The sequence below is a fragment of the Nerophis ophidion genome, linkage group LG07 (assembly GCF_033978795.1).
Source record: "Nerophis ophidion isolate RoL-2023_Sa linkage group LG07, RoL_Noph_v1.0, whole genome shotgun sequence".
NCBI classification, from domain to species: Eukaryota; Metazoa; Chordata; class Actinopteri; order Syngnathiformes; family Syngnathidae; genus Nerophis; species Nerophis ophidion.
The window spans coordinates 53,905,417-53,928,132 of NC_084617.1; the positions used below are offsets into that span (position 1 = coordinate 53,905,417).

The window sequence follows — 22,716 nt, forward strand, 5'->3', positions numbered from 1 at the left end:
ACAATGGACTGGACGGACGCTTCACTGGTGAGCTGTTTACGTTGAATGTTGTTTAATAAAACAACATATTTCCCATTTAGACCCATTATAATATAAACTCAGTGTGGTTTACACTCCACATTGACCTACAGTGGGGCAAAAAAGTATTTAGTCAGCCACCGATTGTGCAAGTTCTCCCACTTAAAATGATGACAGAGGTCTATAATTTTCATCATGGGTACACTTCAACTGTGAGAGACAGAATGTGAAAAAAAAATCCAGGAATTCACATTGGAGGAATTTTAAAGAATTTATTTGTAAATTATGGTGGAAAATAAGTATTTGGTCAACCATTCAAAGCTCTCACTGATGGAAGGAGGTTTTGGCTCAAAATCTCACGATACATGGCCCCATTCATTCTTTCCTTAACACGGATCAATCGTCCTGTCCCCTTAGCAGAAAAACAGCCCCAAAGCATGATGTTTCCACCCCCATGCTTCACAGTAGGTGTGGTGTTCTTGGGATGCAACTCAGTATTCTTCTTCCTCCAAACACGACGAGTTGAGTTTATACCAAAAAGTTCTATTTTGGTTTCATCTGACCACATGACATTCTCCCAATCCTCTGCTCTACCATCCATGTATCCATTTTGGTATAAACTCAACTCGTCGTGTTTGGAATTAGAAGAATACTGAGTTGCATCCCGAGAACACCACACCTACTGTGAAGCATGGGGGTGGAAACATCATGCTTTGGGGCTGTTTTTCTGCTAAGGGGACAGGACGATTGATCCGTGTTAAGGAAAGAATGAATGGGGCCATGTATCGTGAGATTTTAAGCCAAAACCTCCTTCCATCGGTGAGAGTTTTGAATGGTTGACCAAATACTTATTTTCCACCATAATTTACGAATAAATTCTTTAAAATTCCTACAATGTGAATTCCTGGATTTTTTTTCACATTCTGTCTCTAACAGTTGAAGTGTACCTATGATGAAAATTACAGACTTCTGTCATCGTTTTAAGTGGGAGAACTTGCACAATCGGTGGGTGACTAAATAGTTTTTTGCCCCACTGTAAATGCAAAAACGGTGTATTACAGATATAGGGAATTTTTTTGGAGTGCATTTCTAAATTTCGTAACTTTTTTGATGTGGTAATAACTTAAAGGTGGACCTATTGGACAGGAAACATGAAACACCATTTTATATGACTGTATATTATATAAGCTGTGTTCTTTGTCTTCTGTAGTCAACACATCTGTTAATAAATAGCACTGATTTATTTTTGGCAAAAGAAAGTTTGTTTATTTACCCATTTTGGACTTTCTTTTTTTTGAAATCATAGAGTATGATACACTTGTAATAAGTCCGACACCTGTGTCAGAAATGTATGGTGAAATATCGGAGAACATCTGAATTTTGGAATGAAGTTGGGTAAATATAGCAAAACGACAACAACAAAAAAAGCTTTTCTGTGGTAATAGCCATTTGAAACATTCAAATATATACAGCAAAAGGTTGTGGTCACGTTCCCCAGCTGCCTTTTTTATAAATATAAATTAAACAACACAGCAATAATGTCTAGCACAATACAACAGACAAGCTACAGTATAGAAGGACTTTCAAACACAGTGATCAGTAGAAAAACTTGACTAATTCCCTCCACTTACACAGGCTGGATGGAGTCTTTGCTTGGCAACGCTTGATATAATTGTAGTCTTAAAAGCGTTCCTCCCACCTCTTTATTTATTGGACAGTTTTCTCCTCAGACATTCTTACTTCGATAGTTCCCGGGTGATTTGTACAAAAGAATGTTTCCAGTGGGCATCTTGTCCCGTGAGCTATCTGGATTTCTGTCGCTTTAAAGCAGGGTGATGGGCTTGCTGCTGGCCTGTGAGCCCAAGTACTGAGAAGAGAGGGCGTCCTGCGACGTGTAGGAAGTGTACAGACCCGTCACTTGTACGTCTGACATCTGCAGGGTGGTCGCGGCGGAGGCAGGAGGGAGGCTGCTCCCCAAATCACAGTCTGATAGTCGTAGGGGGGAGTTACTGAAGGTGCCCAAAGCGTCCAGGTTAAAGCTGTCGTCCTTCATTTCCTCCCACAGGTTACCTGAGGTCACATTAATTAAGTCAATGTTAAGGCTTTTTGAAAATGTAACACGAAAAGTAACTTCCAGTAAGCAAGCGAACGTTTCTCTGAAAATCTCATGTAGGGGTGCACAAAAAATTAATTTACAGCCTGTTCTAAATAAATTCATTGGTTTCGATTTTTATAAATATATTTATTTTATTTTCTTTTTAATAATCCATTCTTAAAAATACTTTTTAGGCCATCTCCATCCAACCAGAAGAAGCTTTTCTAACTTGTAACCTATTTTAAATGCGTTTCAGTGTGTGAATGCCAATGCATTCACACAATTCACCAAAAACGAATCTTGTTTATCACTCTTTCGAAAATCTTTGCCGTTTGTCACATCCCACAATTTTCTTCCGGTCGTACGCGATTTGAAAGTTTACCCCCAAAAAATTCTCAAATACCCCAGATTACCCACAATACCAGGTTTTTATGAAAAAAATTTCCCATTGAACTTGCACAACTCCCACATACCTCACTTGATTTGAACCGTTCCACCATCTACACTGCATTCACCCTGGACATTCAAGCCAAAGTGTTTCCAGGTTCCAAAATGTTCCTGATTACCAGGAATTTCCAGGAACTTTACCCTTTAAAAATCAATTGGCAATTATAAACCTCTTCATATCCCACATTTCTTGTCCAATTCAAACCGTTCCACCATCCACGCTCGCACCACTCATCCTCGACATTCAAGTCAAAATGTTTTCCAGGTTCCAAAATTTCCCCACTTACCAGGAATGTTTCCCTATTCAAAGTGAATGGGCAACCTTAACATATCTCACATTACTCAAATGATTCAAGCCGTTCCAGAATCCACACACTCCACTCACCCTAAACACTAATAAAGCATTTAGGTTGGCCTTACGCGTATCCATGGCTTGCGCACATACGGAGTTCACACACAATTCCTACTGGGATTACATATTTTAGTGATTATTATCATACCATAAAATACATTGTCAGAATTGGTTTGAATCGAGAATCGTATTGAATTGAGACTCAATTTTGATTCAAATAGTTAGATGCCCAAAGATTCTCACCCCTAATCTTCTTGGAAACTACAAAGTGTCAAAACACAACATTTTTATATTTATAATGACTTTAGGCCAACCATAGGAGAGGGTCACAATAGCTGCTGGTAGAAGTACGTAACAAATTTAGTGGTGTGGTAAAAACGGAATTCTGTAGTGAGTACTTTGTGCGGTCCTGCTCACTCTGACTCTACCTTCTGTGTTTGAGACCCATGCACTGAATGTAAGATTATAGCAAATTATATGTCTGTGATTTGTTTTGTAATGTCATCCCAGGCTCTTATTGACTCAGTCAATGGAGAAAATTGGAAAAAATATCCTCTCTGGGTATATTTTCTACAACTTTTTGCTCTCCCTTTCACATGTTGCCAAATTTAGTACAGCAAATTAAAAAAAATATATGGTTGAACATTCCTTATAGAATTAGCTATTTTTCCTACAAAATAATATGCCCCTAAAGTCAAGCAAAACTACTAAAATATGTTTTAAGTCATTTTTTGTTGTTGTTGTTGTTGTTGATGCCATTACAGAAAAGGGACAAGTGATGGCAAAAAAGTGTGACATAGGAAAGTAACAAGTAAAATATGAGCAACACCATTATTACGCATCAATTTTACCAAGCAGATGTAATATAAATAGCTGCTTAAAGCAAAATAGCTAATGACTAACAATAAACTGAAGATTGCCAATCGTGATTTTGCAGAAAACGTAAATTTTCTATTCACAACTCCATGCTAAGTAGCTTTCTTAAACCGACTGATTTGTTTCTGCAATGCCTATAAAACGCCAGTAGGTGACAGTATCGCTCTGTTCACACCTTCAGGCTCCATCTCCTTTGGTGTCATGTCAGGTGTCAATTGTAGTTTTACTATCCATCCATCCATTTTTCTACCGCTTATTCCCTTCGGGTTCGCGGGGGGCGCTGGAGCCTATCTCAGCTACAATCGGGTACTCAGTACCAATTTTACTTTATATACTTTTATGACATACAGGAATGTTTAAAATGTAAATCATCATGATTAGTTAAAGGTTTTATAAACATTAGCCATCAAGGGACATGTGATTATAATTATCTTCAAGCCAAACAGGACACAAAAGTCCTGACATTTTTGAAGGGTGTGCAAACATTTTGGATTTAAATTTCTCAAACTTCAGTCTGAAACAAAAATATCAAAGGTGATGTTTTTATTTTTTTACCCTTTTAAATATTTTTTATTATCAGATATTGTCACATTTGTAAAATAACTGTTATGCACTTTCATACAAATTGACAACTGTTACATCATTTTATCAAAAGACCCTCATTAAGAAAAACATGTTTGGCGTTTTTGTTGAGGGCTGAAGTTGATTGAGAGGTTTGAGAAAATAAAATGTTAATGTTTGAAAACTAAAGGACTTTTATGTCCTGTTTAGCTTTGGGGCATAACTGCCCGTGTGTCGAATGCCTGTTAAAGAATTGGACATTGAAATTAAATTACATTTTTAAAATTGAACATGACCAAACACTCTTTGTGTATAATGAAGTAACACAACCACAATTATGGCCAAAATAAAGCAAAACATAACTGAAAGAAGAAATAGGTCAACCTTTATTCCCCGAAGGGTTAAACAATTGCCATGTGCAGTTAAAGGTTGCACGAACATTTACACCCTCTGGTGACATGTGTAATTATCTCCACACCAAACAGGACATAAAAGTAGCGATCGATCCTAAAGTTGTTTTGTTTTTGCTCAAATTTCTCAAACTTTAGTCCTACAAACAAAAATATAAAAACATGTTTTGTTTCTCAATTTTGACCCTTTAAAGCAGTGGTCCCCAACCACCGGGCCGCGGCCTGACCGGTTGGTACCGGGCCGCACAAGAAAAAAAAAAAATATATATATATATATATTTTTTTTTTTAATTATTAAATCAACATGTAAAACACACTATATACAATATAGATCAATACAGTCTGCAGGGATACAGTCCGTTAGCACACATGATTGTATTTCTTTAAAGGCCCTTTGATTGGATAATGTCACGTGTTTAAATTGATTATATAACTCATGTTGTTGAAATTTATACTCGTTGAAAAGCATAACATTTGATCAAAAGGTGTTCAAAGGGTTGTTTGGTATTTTCATTTAGTTGATTGAGAGATTTGAGCAAAAAAATTTTTGATTAAAAGAATGAATCCGAAATGGTTGAAAAATGAAGATCTTACTGTATATGTCCTGTTTGGCTTTGGGTACTGTGGAATAACTACCAGTGAACCAATTAAACAATTGGATATTGACATGTTTTAATAAAAAATAAAACTCTCAGGTAAAATCATATATAATGGAGTAAAACAACAAAACAAATAAATAGTCTGCCTTTGTCACCTAAAGGTTAAAAAAGTGAATTTGCATTATGTGTTGATTGAAAATATAGGAACAACTCAAATGTCTAGTAGCGTTATGCCACAAGATTTAGAATTTTTTTTTTAGTTTTACTGTATTTCACATTTTAAAAACTGTTGAGTGAAGACTAATGTTGTGGTTTACCTTGAAGGGCAAAGTCCATGATGCTTGGATCCAGCGCATCCACCTCTGTGTGGTTATCCACGTGAATGCTGTAGAAGTCATCGGGAGGCTTGCTTGGGTGATGGGTGAGCGGGCTGTGGGAGATGTCTGGCACCGTGTGGAGGGGAGGCGTTTGGGCCGGGGCTGGTGACATGGGTGCCAGGCGGGCCTGGACCTGTAACTGTGCCTGGATCTGATGGTGCTGGTGCATGGGTAAACACGGCAGGGAGAGGGTGACTATGGGCTGAGACTGCTGCATCTGCAGCGAGAGACCAGTTGGACAACTGGGCAGTCTTGTCATGACCGGTTCTATTACTGCCTTCCTTCTGCAGTTCTCTGGGCGATCCGTGATCAGTTTGTCCAGCTCATCTGCAAGAACGAAAGATGAATACCTCAATAAGGTGTCTTTTAACATGGTCAGTAAATATTTCCTAGTCTCTGACCTGGGTTAGCCATGCTTCGGCGGATGGCTGGGAGATCCTTGCGTTTCCACTTCTGCATCTCTTCCTCCATCTTGTCAATTTTGGCCGGGTTCAGTGCCCAGAGACAACCCTTCCGGGATGAGCTGCTCGTCTTGTTCTCCACTTTCTCAAAGCATTTGTTTAAGGACAGGTTGTGTCTGACTGAATTCTTCCATCCGTCTGGTGCAGTCTGCAAGAAAAGGGTGTTTGTGACCGACCCACTCTTCAAACTGGTGCGTACTAAACCAAAGGGCCTCACCTTGAAGTAAGGAAAGTGTTCCTTCATAAAGCTATAGATCTCACTGACTGGAAGGCTGCCTGTTTTGCTGTTCTTTAGCGCCATGGCAATCAAACAGCTAAGGAAAGAAATCAAGATGAAGTACGAGAGTTCAAAGGTGATATCGTGTGTGACGTATCACCTGTAGGAGTAGATGGGTTTTGGGAACGATTTGGGCTGCAGGTCCTGTTCTTGTGGTGCCAGACGAGGTTGTGAAAATAGACTTTGGTTGTTGAAGGAGACGTTGCTGTAAAGGCCACCTGTTGAGCACTAAAGGAAGAAGGAAAACATTAGAATCACTGCTTGCTTTGGATGGTATCAGACTCATTTTAGCTCTTTTAAAGGAAGCACAAAAGTGGGTGTCTTTGCTACTCAGTAATCAGCAAGGACAAGATTGTAGTGTTAAACTGTCAAATGATGATTCACATTTTTCCATATATTCCACAGAAGAACCGTGATAGAATAGATTATTTTCAAATGTATGGTTTTATGGTATTGTATTTTGTCATTTCCATGTACACTATGTCCTATGGCAGGGTTATTCGACCAGCGGCCCGCAGGCTTAATCAGAAATTACTCTAGAGTTTATTTCCACGACTTGGATGACACTTATATTTTTGCAGCAGATTCCTAAAAACACTACAGCGCTGTCATAAACATGATATTTGACTATCTTTTTAGCAGTGATGATTGCTGTCGGTCTGCAGTAGTCTGTGGTCAAATATGGACTTTTGTGTTTGCATTTCATTGACTAAAAAAGTGCTCGAATGTGTTCAACTTTTTTTCAGAATCAGCTACTTTGGCGAAAGCTGGCCTGATTTTCTTCTCATTCATTGTGGTAGCGTCACAGTGCATTGAACAGTGTTTAAGCTGAGCGTCCATTGACCTCAATGGGGTGGCATAGAATGGGTTGTTCTATTGCAGCCAAACGTCTCGAAGTGTATGGAAAGTGGGCTCGGCATTGGCTGGCATGGACACTCTGCTTCCGAATGATGACTGGATGACCTTTCTGAGGCGGAGTCCCTTTTTGATTGACAGCAAAATGAGCAAACCATCCATCCATCCATTTTTTACTGCTTATTCCCTTTGGGGTCGCGGGGGGCGCTGGTGCCTATCTCAGCTACAATCGGGCGGAAGGCGGAGTACACCCTGGACAAGTCGCCACCTCATCGCAGGGCCAACACAGATAGACAGACAACATTCACACTCACATTCACACACAAGGGACCATTTTATTGTTGCCAATCAACCTATCCCCAGGTGCATGTCTTTGGAAGTGGGAGGAAGCCCGAGTACCCAGAGGGAACCCACGCAGTCACGGGGAGAACATGCAAACTCCACACAGAAAGATCCCGAGCCTGGGATTGAACCCAGGACTACTCAAGACCTTCGTATTGTGAGGCAAACGCACTAACCCCTCTTGTGCTGCCAATGAGCAAACCAGCGATCTTTAAATATAAACCACTGCCAGAGCATTTTTCACATTTCATTCCGTTGTTACGAGTTAATAAGGGGAATTCTATAAATTTAAGTGGCAATTTGTTTGTAAAATATAGCATCTATTATGTGTTACTGGAGACTGTACTCGTGTTTAGAGAGTAGCTGAAAATGAGCTTCCCCCTACTCGAAAGACCAGCAGCCGCCCCTGCGTCAGTAGGTCATTAAAAAAACAGCATCTCGTCCTGGGCTGCCCAACGGTATTAAAGTTTATTATTTAAACTAGTGCTGTCAATTGTTTAATCTTTTTAAACAGATCAAGCACACTTTTGAATTTGGATTACTCATAATTAATCACAGACATAATTTGATTTAAATTGCTTTCTAAAGACCTCAATATTTGGACTCAAATGTAATTTTATTGTCAGACTGTCACAAGGAACATTTAAAAATATATATTTTACTTGAATACATGTCATTTATTCGCTCAAAACATTTTAATCTAAAGTCCAGTCCAGGTGTATTTTGAAGTGGAATTTGCTAGCAAGCACACCAGTCAAAGTCTCCTCACTCATATTTGCACCAACATATGCATTGACCTGATTACTGACCATATAGGTTAAGGTAAAGGAGCATGTACAGTCAAAATATATTGCGTAGTTAATCTGCGTGTATACATGATTGTTGCAATATTTTTTGTGATTAATCACATGATTTAACTTTTCGACAGTCCTTATTATAATAATGCTGTTTTAAATAATTAGCAGTGGTTATTGTCACATTCACTTTGACAGCCCCAAAAGAGAAGGCAATTTTTTTTCAGAATAAATACACAATGCAATGTTTTCTGCGGAGGATGCTGGTTCCCAGTTATATACAAAATTAGAATATCAATCAATCAATGAATCAATCAATGTCTACTTAAATAGCCCTAAATCACGAGTCTCAAAGGGCTGCACAAGCCACAACAACCTATAAATAACAGTGGAGGGAGAAGCCCCGGCCACCCGGTCCTTAGCCTTCTGGAAATGTACACCCCTTAAAGAATTTAGTTGGGTAACCCTGTCTTAACTCAATATTTTAAGGTGTTACCTGTTGTCCAGCTTGTGTGAGTGAGTACACCTGCTGTGATGCTGGCTGGTACACTGAGGTAGGGCACTGGTACCCGGGTGAGGGCATCCCATTCATGGAGAATGGCGATATCTGTTTGGCAAAAATATGATGTTAACTTCTGTACAGGTGCGCTTTTCCCCCCATGTGGTTGCTGCTACTACTCACACTTCCACTGTGGGTGTTGATGATGCTGATTCCCAGTGGACTGTGCTGCATGTTGCTCTGCAGGTGAAGCATGGAGCCCTGAGCTGCTGTCATGGACACGCTGCTCAGCTGGGCTTTAGGGGAAACAGGCAAGACTCTTCTTATAAAGGTGGGATGATATCTACCGATAAAGTATCGGTCTACCTGTCTGTCTTATCTAGTGACCAGAACCTCAGAGAGGCCTTCCAGTCGAATGTCAACAAGTTGGTTTTGTGAGTATTAATTTGATTGTTCTTGAAAAGCTGTTTTCTTGTACACCCATAGATGAGTACATTAGGTACACCTGCACTATCTGAGATTGGTATCAACAACAAAAAAAAAAAAACAGGAATAAAATGCAGTATGATATTTAATAATTGATAGTAAGTGATGGTCAATTGTTAAAATTTCAAACAGATTGATCACAGGGATAATTAAACTCATATGATTAATCATGATTACATATGATTGATTTTTACAGTACAGGCCAAAGGTTTGGACACACCTCATTCAATGCGTTTTTTTCCATTTTCAAGATTATTTACATTGTAGATTGTCACTGAAGGCATCAAAACTGAACACGTGGAGTTATGTACTTAACAAAAACAACTGATTTATATTCTAGTTTCTTCAAAATAGCCACCTTTTGCTCTGATTACTGCTTTGCACACTCTTGGCATTCTCTCGATTAGCTTCAAGAGGTAGTCACCTGAAATGGTTTTCACTTCACAGGTTTGCCTTATCAGGATTAATTAGTGGAAGTTCCTGCATTATCAATAGGGTTGGGACCATTATTTGTGTTGTGAATGAGAAGCTGTGTCCAATTGCTGAATTTTACATGAGTAAAGGAATTGACCAAATAAGGGGAAATAAATGCACATAATGGGTCTGGAGAAACACTTTTAACATCATGTACTGAACATGTTAACATTTTTTCAAAACAAACATTTATTGACATTAATGCTACTTTATAGGGAGGGCCAAATGGGACACAAGTAAATCCATCCATCCATCCATTTTCTACCGCATATTCCCTTTCGGGGTCGCGGGGGGCGCTGGCGCCTATCTCAGCTACAATCGGGCGGAAGGCAGGGTACACCCTGGACAAGTCGCCACCTCATCGCAGGGCCAACACAGATAGACAGACAACATTCACACTGCCATTCACACACTAGGGCCAATTTAGTGTTGCCAATCAACCTATCCCCAGGTGAATATTTTGTTGATTTTAAAAATGTGTCATTAATTAATTAAAAATTGGAAATACATTCAGAAATTTGTTAGTAGTGCATTCAATAAATGTATAACACTTTTAACATCATGTACTGTTCATGTTAACATTTTTTCAAAACAAACATTTATTGACATTAATGCTACTTTATAGGGAGGGCCAAATGGGACACAAGTAAATATTTTGTTAATTAAATAAATGTCATTAATTAATTATAATTGGAAATACATACAGAAATTTGTTAGTAGTGCATTCAATAAATGTAATTACTATAACTATTTATTTAACGATTAAATTCATTATTGCATGATTTAATGATTTATTTAATTATTTCATGTCAGCGCTTCATGAATTGTATCTGTCCAACTCACACATCAGAGCCAGTGGGCGTGGCTAACAGGAATTTAGTCCAATTAACTTTAGAAGTCTTTCAAAACATAGCGACTTAGGAGAATATAGTCATAGTCTCTTTTGGGAGTTTGGTGGTAGATACGTTAGACCAGGGGTCAGCAACCCGCGGCTCTAGAGCCGTCTTTAGCGACGCCCTTGTGGCTCCGTGGACCTCTTTCAGAGATGTGTGAAAATGGAAAAAGATGAAGAAAAAAATATATGTTTCGTTTTAATATATTTTCTGTGGGAGAACACAAATGACACAAACTTTCCTAATTATTAGAAACCCAACTGTGTATGTTATACATGTTTCACTGATAAAAGAGCATTTGGCAAGCACCGTTTTGTCCAATTTCAGCGATCCTCGAACTCATCGTAGTTTGTTTACATGTACAACTTTCTCTGATGCTGCCACAGAGAGACGTGTTTTCTGCCACTCCTTCTTTGTCTCATTTTGTCCACCAAACGTTTTATTCTGTGCGTGAATGCACAAACGTGTGCTTTGTTGATGTTATTGACTTGTTGGAGTGCTAATCAGGCATATTTTATCAATCCATGACCACAAGCTAATCGATTCTAACATGCTATTTAGGAGAGCTGTATGTACATATTGCATCATTATGCCTCATTTCTAGCTAAATTTGAGATCAATTAATTTCCTTTACTTATGTCCTTTGTCTCATAACACATTATCTGTTTGTAATATTGGCTGCATTTGTCATAGTTGTTTGTGTTCCATGTTGTTCCAGACCACAGCAAAAATTACCCAGCTTGCAAAGATTGTAATAAATCCATGAAAAGAACACAGCCGGCCGTTTCGTTTAACTTGGACACACTCATTTATACTTTTGGACATTCTGAGTCAGTCATTACCAGAAGTTATCTCATGCTGTCAGAAGCCTCCATTTTACTTTTTGGTTTTCAATGTTGCAAAATTGTGTAGAATAAAAGTTAAAATACGAAATTTCTGTCAATGAAGATTAGCGTCAGTATAGTAGGCTAATATAGCAAATTCAGACCTTCATTATAAGGCTTTTAATTTTTTGCGGCTCCACACAGATTTTTTTTTTGTATGTTTGGTCCAATATAGCTCTTTCAGCATTTTGGGTTGCCGACCCCTGTTTTAGACCTTGCGGTGCATGTAGAAGCAACTCTTGCTGACCCAGAGCACGTAGCAGTTAAAGTCGAGGAATTTATTCAAGTTATCAGTTATTTCCGCACTTTCAAACCCAGCTATGGACCAGTACTCCTCGGCTTCTCTGGTCGAAGTGTACCACAGAAAGTAGAAGTGCCGGATAACCAATTAGGTGTTAGGTACCACCCACTGACTTTGTTGGCTAAGTTTGACGGATCAAATAAATTAATGAAGATCAAGAAATAGTTAAATTAAAAAAGCATAAAAAACGTATGAATTGATCTGCTCAGTGGCCTTGTGTTTAGAGTGTCCGCCTTGAGACTGAAAGGTCGTGAGATCAAACCGTGGCCGAGTCATATCAAAGACTATAAAAATGAGACCCATTACCTCCCTGCTTGACACTCAGCATCAAGGGTTGGAATTTGGGGTTAAATGACCGAATTGATTCCTGAGCGCGGCCACCGCAGCTGCTCACTGCTCCCCTCACCTCCCAGGGGTGAACATGGATATGGGTCAAATGCAGAGGATAATTCACCACACCTAGGGTGTGTGTGGCTATCGTTGGGACTTTAACTTTAACTTTAATGTAATAAACAATTACATCATAAAATAAATAATAAAACAATTAAATTAATATTGAATTAAATTATTGAATATTTAATTTAGTATTGGATAACTCAATTGTATACTAATAAGTAGAATTATGAAATAATCAAATGCTAAATAATGTAATTTTACTGTAAATTAATGACATTTTTATATTTTATTCCAATTATGAATAATTAAAGACACATTTAAGTAATTTTACCCTCTATGATTTTAAGATGGAAGAGCTGCGGTGAAAGGGAATCTCCTTCCTGCAGAGTGTGCATAGTATTTTATGTTGGTCGACTGTTTCGTTATGGGGTTTTTTTGTAGTCTGATTTTCCATTGACTGGACCAACGTGCCATTTAGCTTCTTCCGCAATGACTTGTTTGTTTGTGGCCCTAAACATCTGAATAGAGTGCTTATGTCACCTGTTAGCCTTTTTGTTACTGTTTTAAATGTAATGGGGTGTACCTAATTCAGTGACTGCATTATCAGTGTGTTTTGCTCCCTGCAATTGATAAATGTGTTAAGCTCAAGCTTCCACTAGGAGACTGCAAAGATTTGTGATGCTTCCAATCCATGACGTGATGATTTTTTTCAAAACATGTCACCTCACCTGTCTGTAGGTCCAACAAGCTGCCCTGATGAGACGGCCCGTTACTCTGGCTGCGGCCATCAACCATCTGCTGCAGTCGGGGCACATCCACCGAGGTGAGCCATGACAGGGACTGCAGGTCCCCAGGGAGGTCCTCCCTCAACTGGGAGGGGTCCGTGGTCAAAAGCCTACAGAGGAGGAGTGGGAGGGGGGAGGTTAGTGGGACAAACCAGTGCAGGGAAGGGCCCAACATGGCTGTCAGATCAGACTCAAAAAGCACAGGTGGGATTTACATGCTAATTTCCAACAGAACATTTTTATCTCTCCAATTCAGAAACAGTGCAATGAATGTGGATCTGTGCTCAGCTCCATAGTGGAAGTGTTATCTGTGCTTGCCAGGATTTATAAGCAGATTAGCTGGTGGTGTTAATTCATCAGGGACTGTTTTGATCAACAATGAGGGAGTTAAACAAGCATCCTATTCAGAGTAAATCATCTGTCTGTATTGTTGTTTTATACAAATAGTACTAACAACACAAACAAGTGCTTTTATTGGATGATAGTTTGTCAGGCCCTTACAAGAAAACTTAAATTTTAATATTTTTATCAAATTAAAATAATAATAATTTAAAAGAAATTATTAATACCGTATTTTCCTTGAATATAGTATGCGCCTGCCTTGAATTACTGCCGGGTCAAACTCGCTTCCCAAAATAATTAGCGCATGCTTAGTATTACCGCCTGGTCAAACTCGTGACGTCACGAGTGACACTTCCCCTGTCATCATTTTCAAAATGGAGGAGGCTGATTTCAATACCGGTAATTTGAAATCGCATAAAGGGAAGAAAATTAAGAGCTATTCAGTAGGATTTAAGGTCCAAGCTTACATCACACTCAAATTTTTACTGCATACCTTTGGTAAGGGCCGGAGTGAGAAGAGGTTTTAAAATAATTAGCGCATGCTTACTTTTACCGCATGCCTTTGGTAAGCGCAGGAGTGAGAAAAGGTTTTAAATAACATTTCAAAATGCAAGTTTTTTTAAAAATAATTTTAACCTCAGTAACCTTTTAAAAAAGTTAAGCAATATCCACGATACGGTTTTACTATCGTTTCTAGATATTGTTTTTTGTTTAGACCAACCATAATTAAAATACAAATATTTTTTATGTAGACGAATAAAACAAAAAATATTGTACAGCATGGGTGTCCAACATGCTCAATTTGTAATGAAAACAATCCAAATCAAAAGTACAATGAAAGACCAAACAGTTGTAATGTAATGAGAGGATGTTGAAATGTCGCACAACACAGAGCTGACATGTTGGCAGGTTTTTTTGTTTTTTTTTAAACATAGTTTAAAAAATGAAAAATATGAAAATGGTCCCTACATCCTTTGATTTATTTTTCATGTAGGCACCCCTGCTCCAGAGTTTAAAATCCTATACACTGGATTAAATAAGATGACCATGAGTTTGCTTGAAACTACCATCTTGCAGTCATGACGTCTTTTGTGTGTCCGATTTGGATGAGAGAGTGAATGAATAGAGAGGAATCCTCTTGAATCCTCTTCAGTCTGCTCTGTGCACACACACTTTACTGAGTAGGGGTTTTGTAACTGGGGTTGCCATGACAGCACATACTATTGTGGGGACAGTGAAGGAGCTCCCCCCTCCCTTACACACACACACACACACACACACACCAAATCTCCTAATAAAAAAAAAAATCAACCCTGTGTCAGGTGACCACAGGCCAGCCCTCCCTATTGGCTGAATCGTAAGTAAACAAGGCATGCGATCGTTTGAAAGACGGCACAGCAGCACATGTTGCCCGCAACAGTTGGTCTTGTCTATTGAAAAATGATCACCTATTGTGTGCCAAACGACAAATCTGCCCAGTGGCACGTGGCTCTATTGTCTCTCCCAGACCCTTCCTTGATTGTCTCTGTCGTTTCTTTTCTTTGTCCCCGGGGCCTTGCATTAATCTGCCGGAATGACAGGCCTCACATAAGAGGGACAAATAGGATGCCATCTGCGTCCCACTCCCTCCAGCCTCATGAAAACCACGCCCCAACACCCCTATACATAACACCCCTTACTTGTCTTCTTCCTACATGAGGAAATCAGCACAGGGCAAGAAGAGGTGCAAATGAAGTTAGAGGTCAGGCCTTAGTGTGTGTTTGTGTGGTAATGTGTGTGTGCTGTCTGAGTGTGTGACATCGCTGACACACGTCTTCAAGCCACTTGTCATTAAGTTAGAGTGTTTTGTTGTTTGGAAGCAGGAACAAGACATTTTCACTTTGACCCTTTTTTGCTCACTCATTAACTAAAGTAAAATAACCCCTATAATGTACTTCATATTATAAGTTTTTTTTAAATCATTATTACATTTAATTTGATGAACTACTCACACCTGTTACCTTATATGAAGTATGTATTTACATTTTTAAAGTATAATTCCATTTGTAAATTAAATTATTATCATGCACAAAGTAAATTTATTTTTTTCATTTAAATGACAGAATATGGATAATATAAAGTGTAGTATATTATAATTACTTTTTTTGTATTTATTTTGTCATTTGTATCCATATATCCATTTTCTACCACTTATTCCCTTTTGCGGTCACGGGGGGCGCTAGTGCCTATCTTAGCTACAATCGGGCGAAAGGCGGGGTACACCCTGGACAAGTCGCCACCTCATCGCAGGGCCAAAACAGATAGACAGACAACATTCACACTCACATTCACACTCTAGGGCCAATTTAGTGTTGCCAATCAACCTATCCCCAGGTGCATGTCTTTGGAAGTGGGAGGAAGCCGGAGTACCCGGAGGGAACCCACGCATTCACGGGGAGAACTTGCAAACTCCACACAGAAAGATCCTGAGCCTGGGATTGAACCCAGGACTGCAGGACCTTTGTATTGTGAGGCAGACGCACTAACCCCTCTTTCACCGTGAAGGCTGTGATTTGTATTTAATATAAATTTATTTAATTTATGTTAATAATTTATGAAATATAAAGTATAGTATATTATCATTGTTTTATTTATTTTGTAAATACATTTCTAGCTTGTATTCAATTTTATTAAAGTATAATGTGTAAAGTAAATTTAATGTAAATTAATTTAAATCAATGAAAGAAAATGTATAATATGATGTACATTATCATTGTTTTATTTAATTTGTAAATGAATTTGTAAATTGTGTTCAATTTAATTAAATTATTACAATGTAAACATTAAATTGAATACAACTTAATTACATGTAATGAAGTAATATGTATATGAATTATATTTAATTTAACGTATTTTATAATTCAATCAAATCAGAAGATTAAATACATCCTTTATTTTAATTTCAGATTCAATAGTCTTTATCAGTGGTCCCCAAACTACGGCCTGCGGGCCAGATCCGGCCCGCCAGCGTTCGAGATCTGGCCCGCTGGAAGTCCCAAGTTAAAAAAAAAAAAGTTGAATTCTTTATTTATTTGTATTTTTTATTTTTTTTAAATCTGTCCTTTCTAATCCATTTTCTACCGCTTGTTGCTTATTACTCCCAGAGTCTCATAGCCACTCAGGCAAATCACATTGTCTAAAAATGCATTTTTCAATCGACGTGATATGATATATACATATATATATATATATATATATATATATATATATATATATATATAACCATCCCATCCATCCATCCATTTTCTACCGCTTATATATATATATATATGTATATATATATATATATATATATATATATATATATATATATATATATATATATATATATATATATATATATATATATATATAACCATCCCATATATATATATATATATAACCATCCCATCCATCCATCCATTTTCTACCGCTTATATATATATATATATATATATATATATATATGCGGTAGAAAATGGATGGATGGATGGGATGGTTATATATATATATATATATGGGATGGTTATATATATATATATATATATATATATATATATATATATATACATATATATATATATATATATATATATATATATATATATATATAAGCGGTAGAAAATGGATGGATGGATGGGATGTTTTATATATATATATATATAACCATCCCATCCATCCATCCATCCATTTTCTACCGCTTATATATATATATATATATATATATATATATATATATGCGGTAGAAAATGGATGGATGGATGGATGGGATGGTTATATATATATAAAACATCCCATCCATCCATCCATTTTCTACCGCTTATATATATATATATATATATATATATATATATATATATATGTGTATATATATATATATATATATATATATATATATATATATATATATATATATATATATGTGTATATATATATATATATATAAACAGCCCGGCCCCCGGCCATATTATTTTAACCCAATGCGTCCCCCGGGTCAAAAAGTTTGGGGACCCTTGGTCTTTATTGTCATTACGCGAACATAACGGGATTTTTTATGACGCTCTCAATAAAATAAATGAAATTAAATCAAATGAATTATTATTCTTAAATTTTTAACTTTCTATTAAACTTCATCAACCCTACTTTTCAAATGTTTTTTAGTAAGAAAAAGAATGTTTTGATAATTGGGAAAATCTTAGTGGCCTCCATTTCGACATAAATTACCAAATATGGCTCCTTTCACTATGTTAAGCTTACACCAAATTATTTAATAATGTATTACAATTTTTGAGTTTTAATATTTATTATTGTATTAAAGTTCTTAAATGTTTAATTGTATTTACATGCTTTTAACCTTTTTTTTTTTTTTTTCAGAGAAAGCTTTTTTGTAGATTGTTAGACTGTTGTACTGCCTTATAGCGGCCTCAATTTTGACATAAGTTACTGAAGATGAGGTTCCTTTCCATATAAAAAGTTTCCCATGCGCATTACTAATATATAAAGTTGGCAAGATTTTGATTTAATTTACATTCTATTAACCTTGTTTGATTTTTATTTTATTTCATTTGCGGAATCTTGTTTTTGTTGACTGTTATAACCTCAATTTTTACCATAAGTCATGGTTCCTTTCCACATAAAGGGCTTCAATAACATTATTTATTCATGAGCTAATTCCAAAACCATTAGTTAGTTGATTGCTTGCTTCATAAATGTTATGCAGTAGGAATCACCCCAAAACCTAAGCACCATAAAGCCTTCCCTGCATGCAACATGTCTCCTCCTCTTGTATTACCAGCAAGCATAGAAATTGCTCAGTGATGCACAACATGTTGAGCTGGTGTCTCTGTTTGTCACCCAAGTCTTCCCAGAAGCCGGACAACACTATATTTTCAACCCCCACTACCTTTCTCTCTCCCCCCGGAGCCTTGTCTAATTGGGAGCCACTTGTGCATGCGGGTGACCCGGAGCGCCCCATCTCCCCCTGAGCCGGCGGCCCGAGAGGTTCAAGCTCTCCGTGTGCCGACAGCAGGAGTGTAAACAGAGCTGATGGTTTCTGACAGATCTATTCAGACTGCAAATTATTTATTCTTCCAGGCTTTTTTTTTTCTCTTTTCATGCCCCCCCCCCACCCCCCAATCCTCAAAAAGAGCCATCTATCATCTAGATCAGTGATTCTCAAACTGTGGCGCGGGCTCCATCTAGTGGTACGTCAAATAACCACTTGGTTAAATATTCAAACACAGTGTTACTGTTCAAACTGTGTGTAATAATACAGCACCCCAAAAATTAAATATATGCTACTGTATTTTAAGGTTGGTCATTATGATGGTACTTTGGGAACCAAGTGTTTTCTGAGGTGGTACCCGATGAAAAAAGTTTGAGAACCACTGATCTCAATTAAAATTAGTCGGTATCTTGTTGCAGAACTTATTTTGCTAACACTTTAGTATGGGGAACATATTCACCGTTAATTAGTTGCTTATTAACATGTAAATTAGTAACATATTGGCTCTTGCTTAGTCATTATTAAGTACTTATTAATGCCTTATGCTGCATTGCCCTATTATACAACCAGTAAGCCATTAACTAAGAGTCTTCCCTCAATAACCTCAGAATTATTGCTTATTAGTAACCCTAACCCTAACCCTTATATGTTCACCTAGTCTCCAAATAACTCTAAATTATAAGTCTTTGTTACTTAGGATATGTTCCCCATACTAAAGTGTTACCACTTGTTTTAATGAATACTTAAGCCTACTATGAAACTGTATTTTAACGTTGGTCATTATGATGGTACTTTGGGAACCAAGTGTTTTCTGAGGTGGTACCCGGTGAAAAAAGTTTGAGAACCACTGATCTACGATGAAATTAGTCGGTATCTTGTTGCAGAACTATTTTTTTTAGCAAATGCCCACTGATTCTATTATAGTGACTTCTCTAATTTAGTTTCTTATCAATAACATGCAATATCTTTCAAACTACTTAAAGGTGTTTATTTATTTATTAGATAAAAAAGTTTTACCTGTAATCCTGTGGAGACGGATGATGGCCAGCGTTCTCAATGATTCCTGACATCCTGGATGTAATTCCACCTTCTATCATTTCCTGGGTTTTGCGGTACCTCATCAGCGGAACAAATAAGATATTAATCTTAGCAGAATAGATGTGATTACAAAAATAGTTTTGTTTACATATAATGCACAATCTAAAAGAGATGACTTATTTTTGTTGCTGGCTGGAATCATATTTACTGTTTAAATGATTCTATATCCGCATATATACAAATAATCATCATACTCTATACTCATATTTACTGCTGATATAATGGCACGGCCAGATGTTAAAGTCTTTCACTGACCATGCCAACAAAGAGAGTAACAACAAGGAGAGATTTCCTCTTAAAAATAAGTAATTCTAACATAAACACATAGGAAGATTGAGAATATGAAATTAATTTACCTGTTTTTGGATGATATTGAAAAAAAAAAACGTGCAAGTCGTTGGGGAGCCCCTGTACTGTATTCCACTGTGCTGCACTTGCTTCTCCCCCCCCCTAAAAAAAAAAGCCCTTTTTAAATTTCCCTCTCTGGATGTGTCCAGGGCGCGCTCATGCGCAGTGGAGAGCTGCGCTGCGCTCCCAGGCGGCCGGCGGGAGGCAGGAGGATCCCATGACTTTTGACAGCTGCTCTCCCAATAGTCCCACCAAAGATAAGTTCGCTTCTTAATCGTGGCACTTTTTCAACTTTTGGTTTCCTTTTGCTATGTTTGTGCGTAAAAAGCTGGCGCGTCCGGCATCCATTACAGGTCACACGTGGCTGTTTTTTTTAAAAAAAAACGATCCCGATCTCCATTATGATATGTTCGTCCTTAACTTAAACAAACAACAAAGAAATAAAAGTTTCTATTTATACAAATTGTGCAGTTTGCCGAAATTGCGCGTCATTTGCAGGTGAAAACTGTCGGGGTATTCCATGAAGGCTCCCTCATTGAGGTCTAAGACGGTGCGACTGCACTTGTGCTGGCATCTGCTGGGTATGTGAGTGGGAACTTTTTTTTTTTTTTTTTTTTGAAGGGATGTACTTGAGTATCATTTGCTTCCCGCCGCCGTGGCCGCGTCCTGCTCCTGGCAGCAGTGGGAAAAGAGCCGGGGAGGCGCGTAAAGGGTTGGCTAGGCAGGGGGCCTGTCGGGCTGCTGCAGGAGGAGGAGGAGGACACTTAAAGGGGATCACTTTAGCAAATACTTTAAAGGCCTACTGAAACCCACTACTACCCAGTCTGATAGTTTATATATCAATGATGAAATATTAACATTACAACACATGCCAATACGCCCTTTATAGTTTACTAAATTGCAATTTTAAATTTCCCGGGACTTTTTTCTTGAAAACGTTGCGTAATGATGACGTGTACGCGTGACGTCACGGGCTGTTATGAATATGAGCGCTGCGCACACACACAGCTAAAAGTAGTCTGCTTTAACGGCTTAATTACACAGTATTTAGGAGATTTGTGTTGCTGAATCTTTTGCAATTTGTTCAATTAATATTGGAGAAGTCACAGTAGAAAGATGGAGTTGGGAAGCTTGAGCCTTTAGCCACACAAACACACGGTGATTCCTTGTTTGAAATTCCCGGAGGTGAACATTTACTATTGATCAGACCTCGGTGAAGAGAACATGGATCCAGAACAAATGTCAACTAGCAGGTTTCGGTGAGAAAATTGTGGTTAAAAAGTCGCTTCTTACCGGAGAAAAGCTGAGCTTGGGCCGTCCATGAAGCTGCCGTCGACTTCCCTGAGACACTGCGCGTCAACACACCCGTGGACACACACCTCCGACTATCAGGTACTGTTAAACTCACTAAAACACTAGCAACACAATAGAAAGATAAGGGATTTCCCAGAATGATCCTACTAAATGTGTCTAAAAACATCGGAATCCGTCCCAATGCAATCACATTTTTTTTATTTTTTTTATCCATCCACCCATCCATCCATTTCCTACCGCTTATTCCCTTTCGGGGTCACGGGGGGCGCTGGCGCCTATCTCAGCTACAATCGGGCGGAAGGCACGGTACACCCTGGACAAGTCGCCACCTCATCGCAGGGCCAACACAGATAGACAGACAACATTCACACTCACATTCACACACTAGGGCCAATTTTCTAGTCCATCGCTATCAATATCCTCAAACACGAATCTTTCATCCTTGCTCTAATTAATGGGGAAATTGTCGTTTTCTCGCTCCGAATAGCACTTTTTGTTGGAGGCTCCCATTAAAATCAATGTGAATATGTGAGGAGCCCCCACACTTGCGACGTCATCGTCTGCGACTTCCGGTAGAGGCAGGCATTTCTTTTAACACCGAGAGTTGCGAACTTTATCGTGGATGTTCTCTACTAAATCCTTTCAGCAAAAATATGGCAATATCGCCAAATCATCAAGTATGACACATAAAATGGACCTGCTATCCATGTTTAAAGAAGAAAATCTCATTTCAGTAGGCCTTTAATATGAGGGTCTGCAAGGCGTGTAGGCGATTGTCTTCCACTTAGAATTGTTAAAAAAAAAATCCTTATTGCTTAAAGGCCTACTGAAATGAGATTTTCTTATTTAAACGGGGATAGCAGGTCCATTCTATGTGTCATACTTGATCATTTCGCGATATTGCCATATTTTTGCTGAAAGGATTTAGTAGAGAACATCCACAAACTTTTGCTTGCTAACAGAAAAGCCCTGCCTCTACCGGAAATCGCAGACGATGACGTCACCCGTTGATGGCTCCTCACATCCTCACATTGTATTTAATGGGAGCCTCCAACAAAAACAGCTATTCGTACCGAGAAAACGACAATTTCCGAATCGATTTGAGCGAGGATGAAAGATTTGTGTTTGAGGATATTGATAGCGACGGACCAGAAAAACAAAAACAAAAACAAGTTAAAAAAACACGATGGCATTGGGACGGATTCAGATGTTTTTAGACACATTTACTAGTATAATTCTGGGAAATCCCTTATCTTTCTATTGTGTTGCTAGTGTTTTAGTGAGTTTAACAGTACCTGATAGTCGAAGGTGTGTGTCCACGGGTGTGTTGACACGCAGTGTCTCAGGGAAGTCGACGGCAGCTTTATGGACGGCACAAGCTCAGCTAATCTCCGGTAAGAAGCGACTTT

At 38.1% G+C, this 22,716-nt stretch overlaps 1 protein-coding gene across 1 annotated transcript; it reads right to left on the reverse strand.

Moving 5' to 3' along the window:
* Positions 1-1,282: 1,282 nt before the first annotated feature.
* foxn4 (forkhead box N4) lies at positions 1,283-20,642 on the reverse strand. Its single transcript, XM_061906503.1, has 10 exons — positions 20,002-20,642; positions 19,565-19,663; positions 13,126-13,292; positions 9,147-9,259; positions 8,961-9,071; positions 6,574-6,701; positions 6,414-6,510; positions 6,137-6,344; positions 5,676-6,062; positions 1,283-2,088 (listed from the first exon to the last, which is right to left on the reverse strand). Exons 2-10 carry the CDS (start codon positions 19,642-19,644, stop codon positions 1,841-1,843), a joined length of 1,539 nt encoding a protein of 512 aa, XP_061762487.1. The 5' UTR covers positions 19,645-19,663; positions 20,002-20,642; the 3' UTR covers positions 1,283-1,840.
* Positions 20,643-22,716: the final 2,074 nt, after the last annotated feature.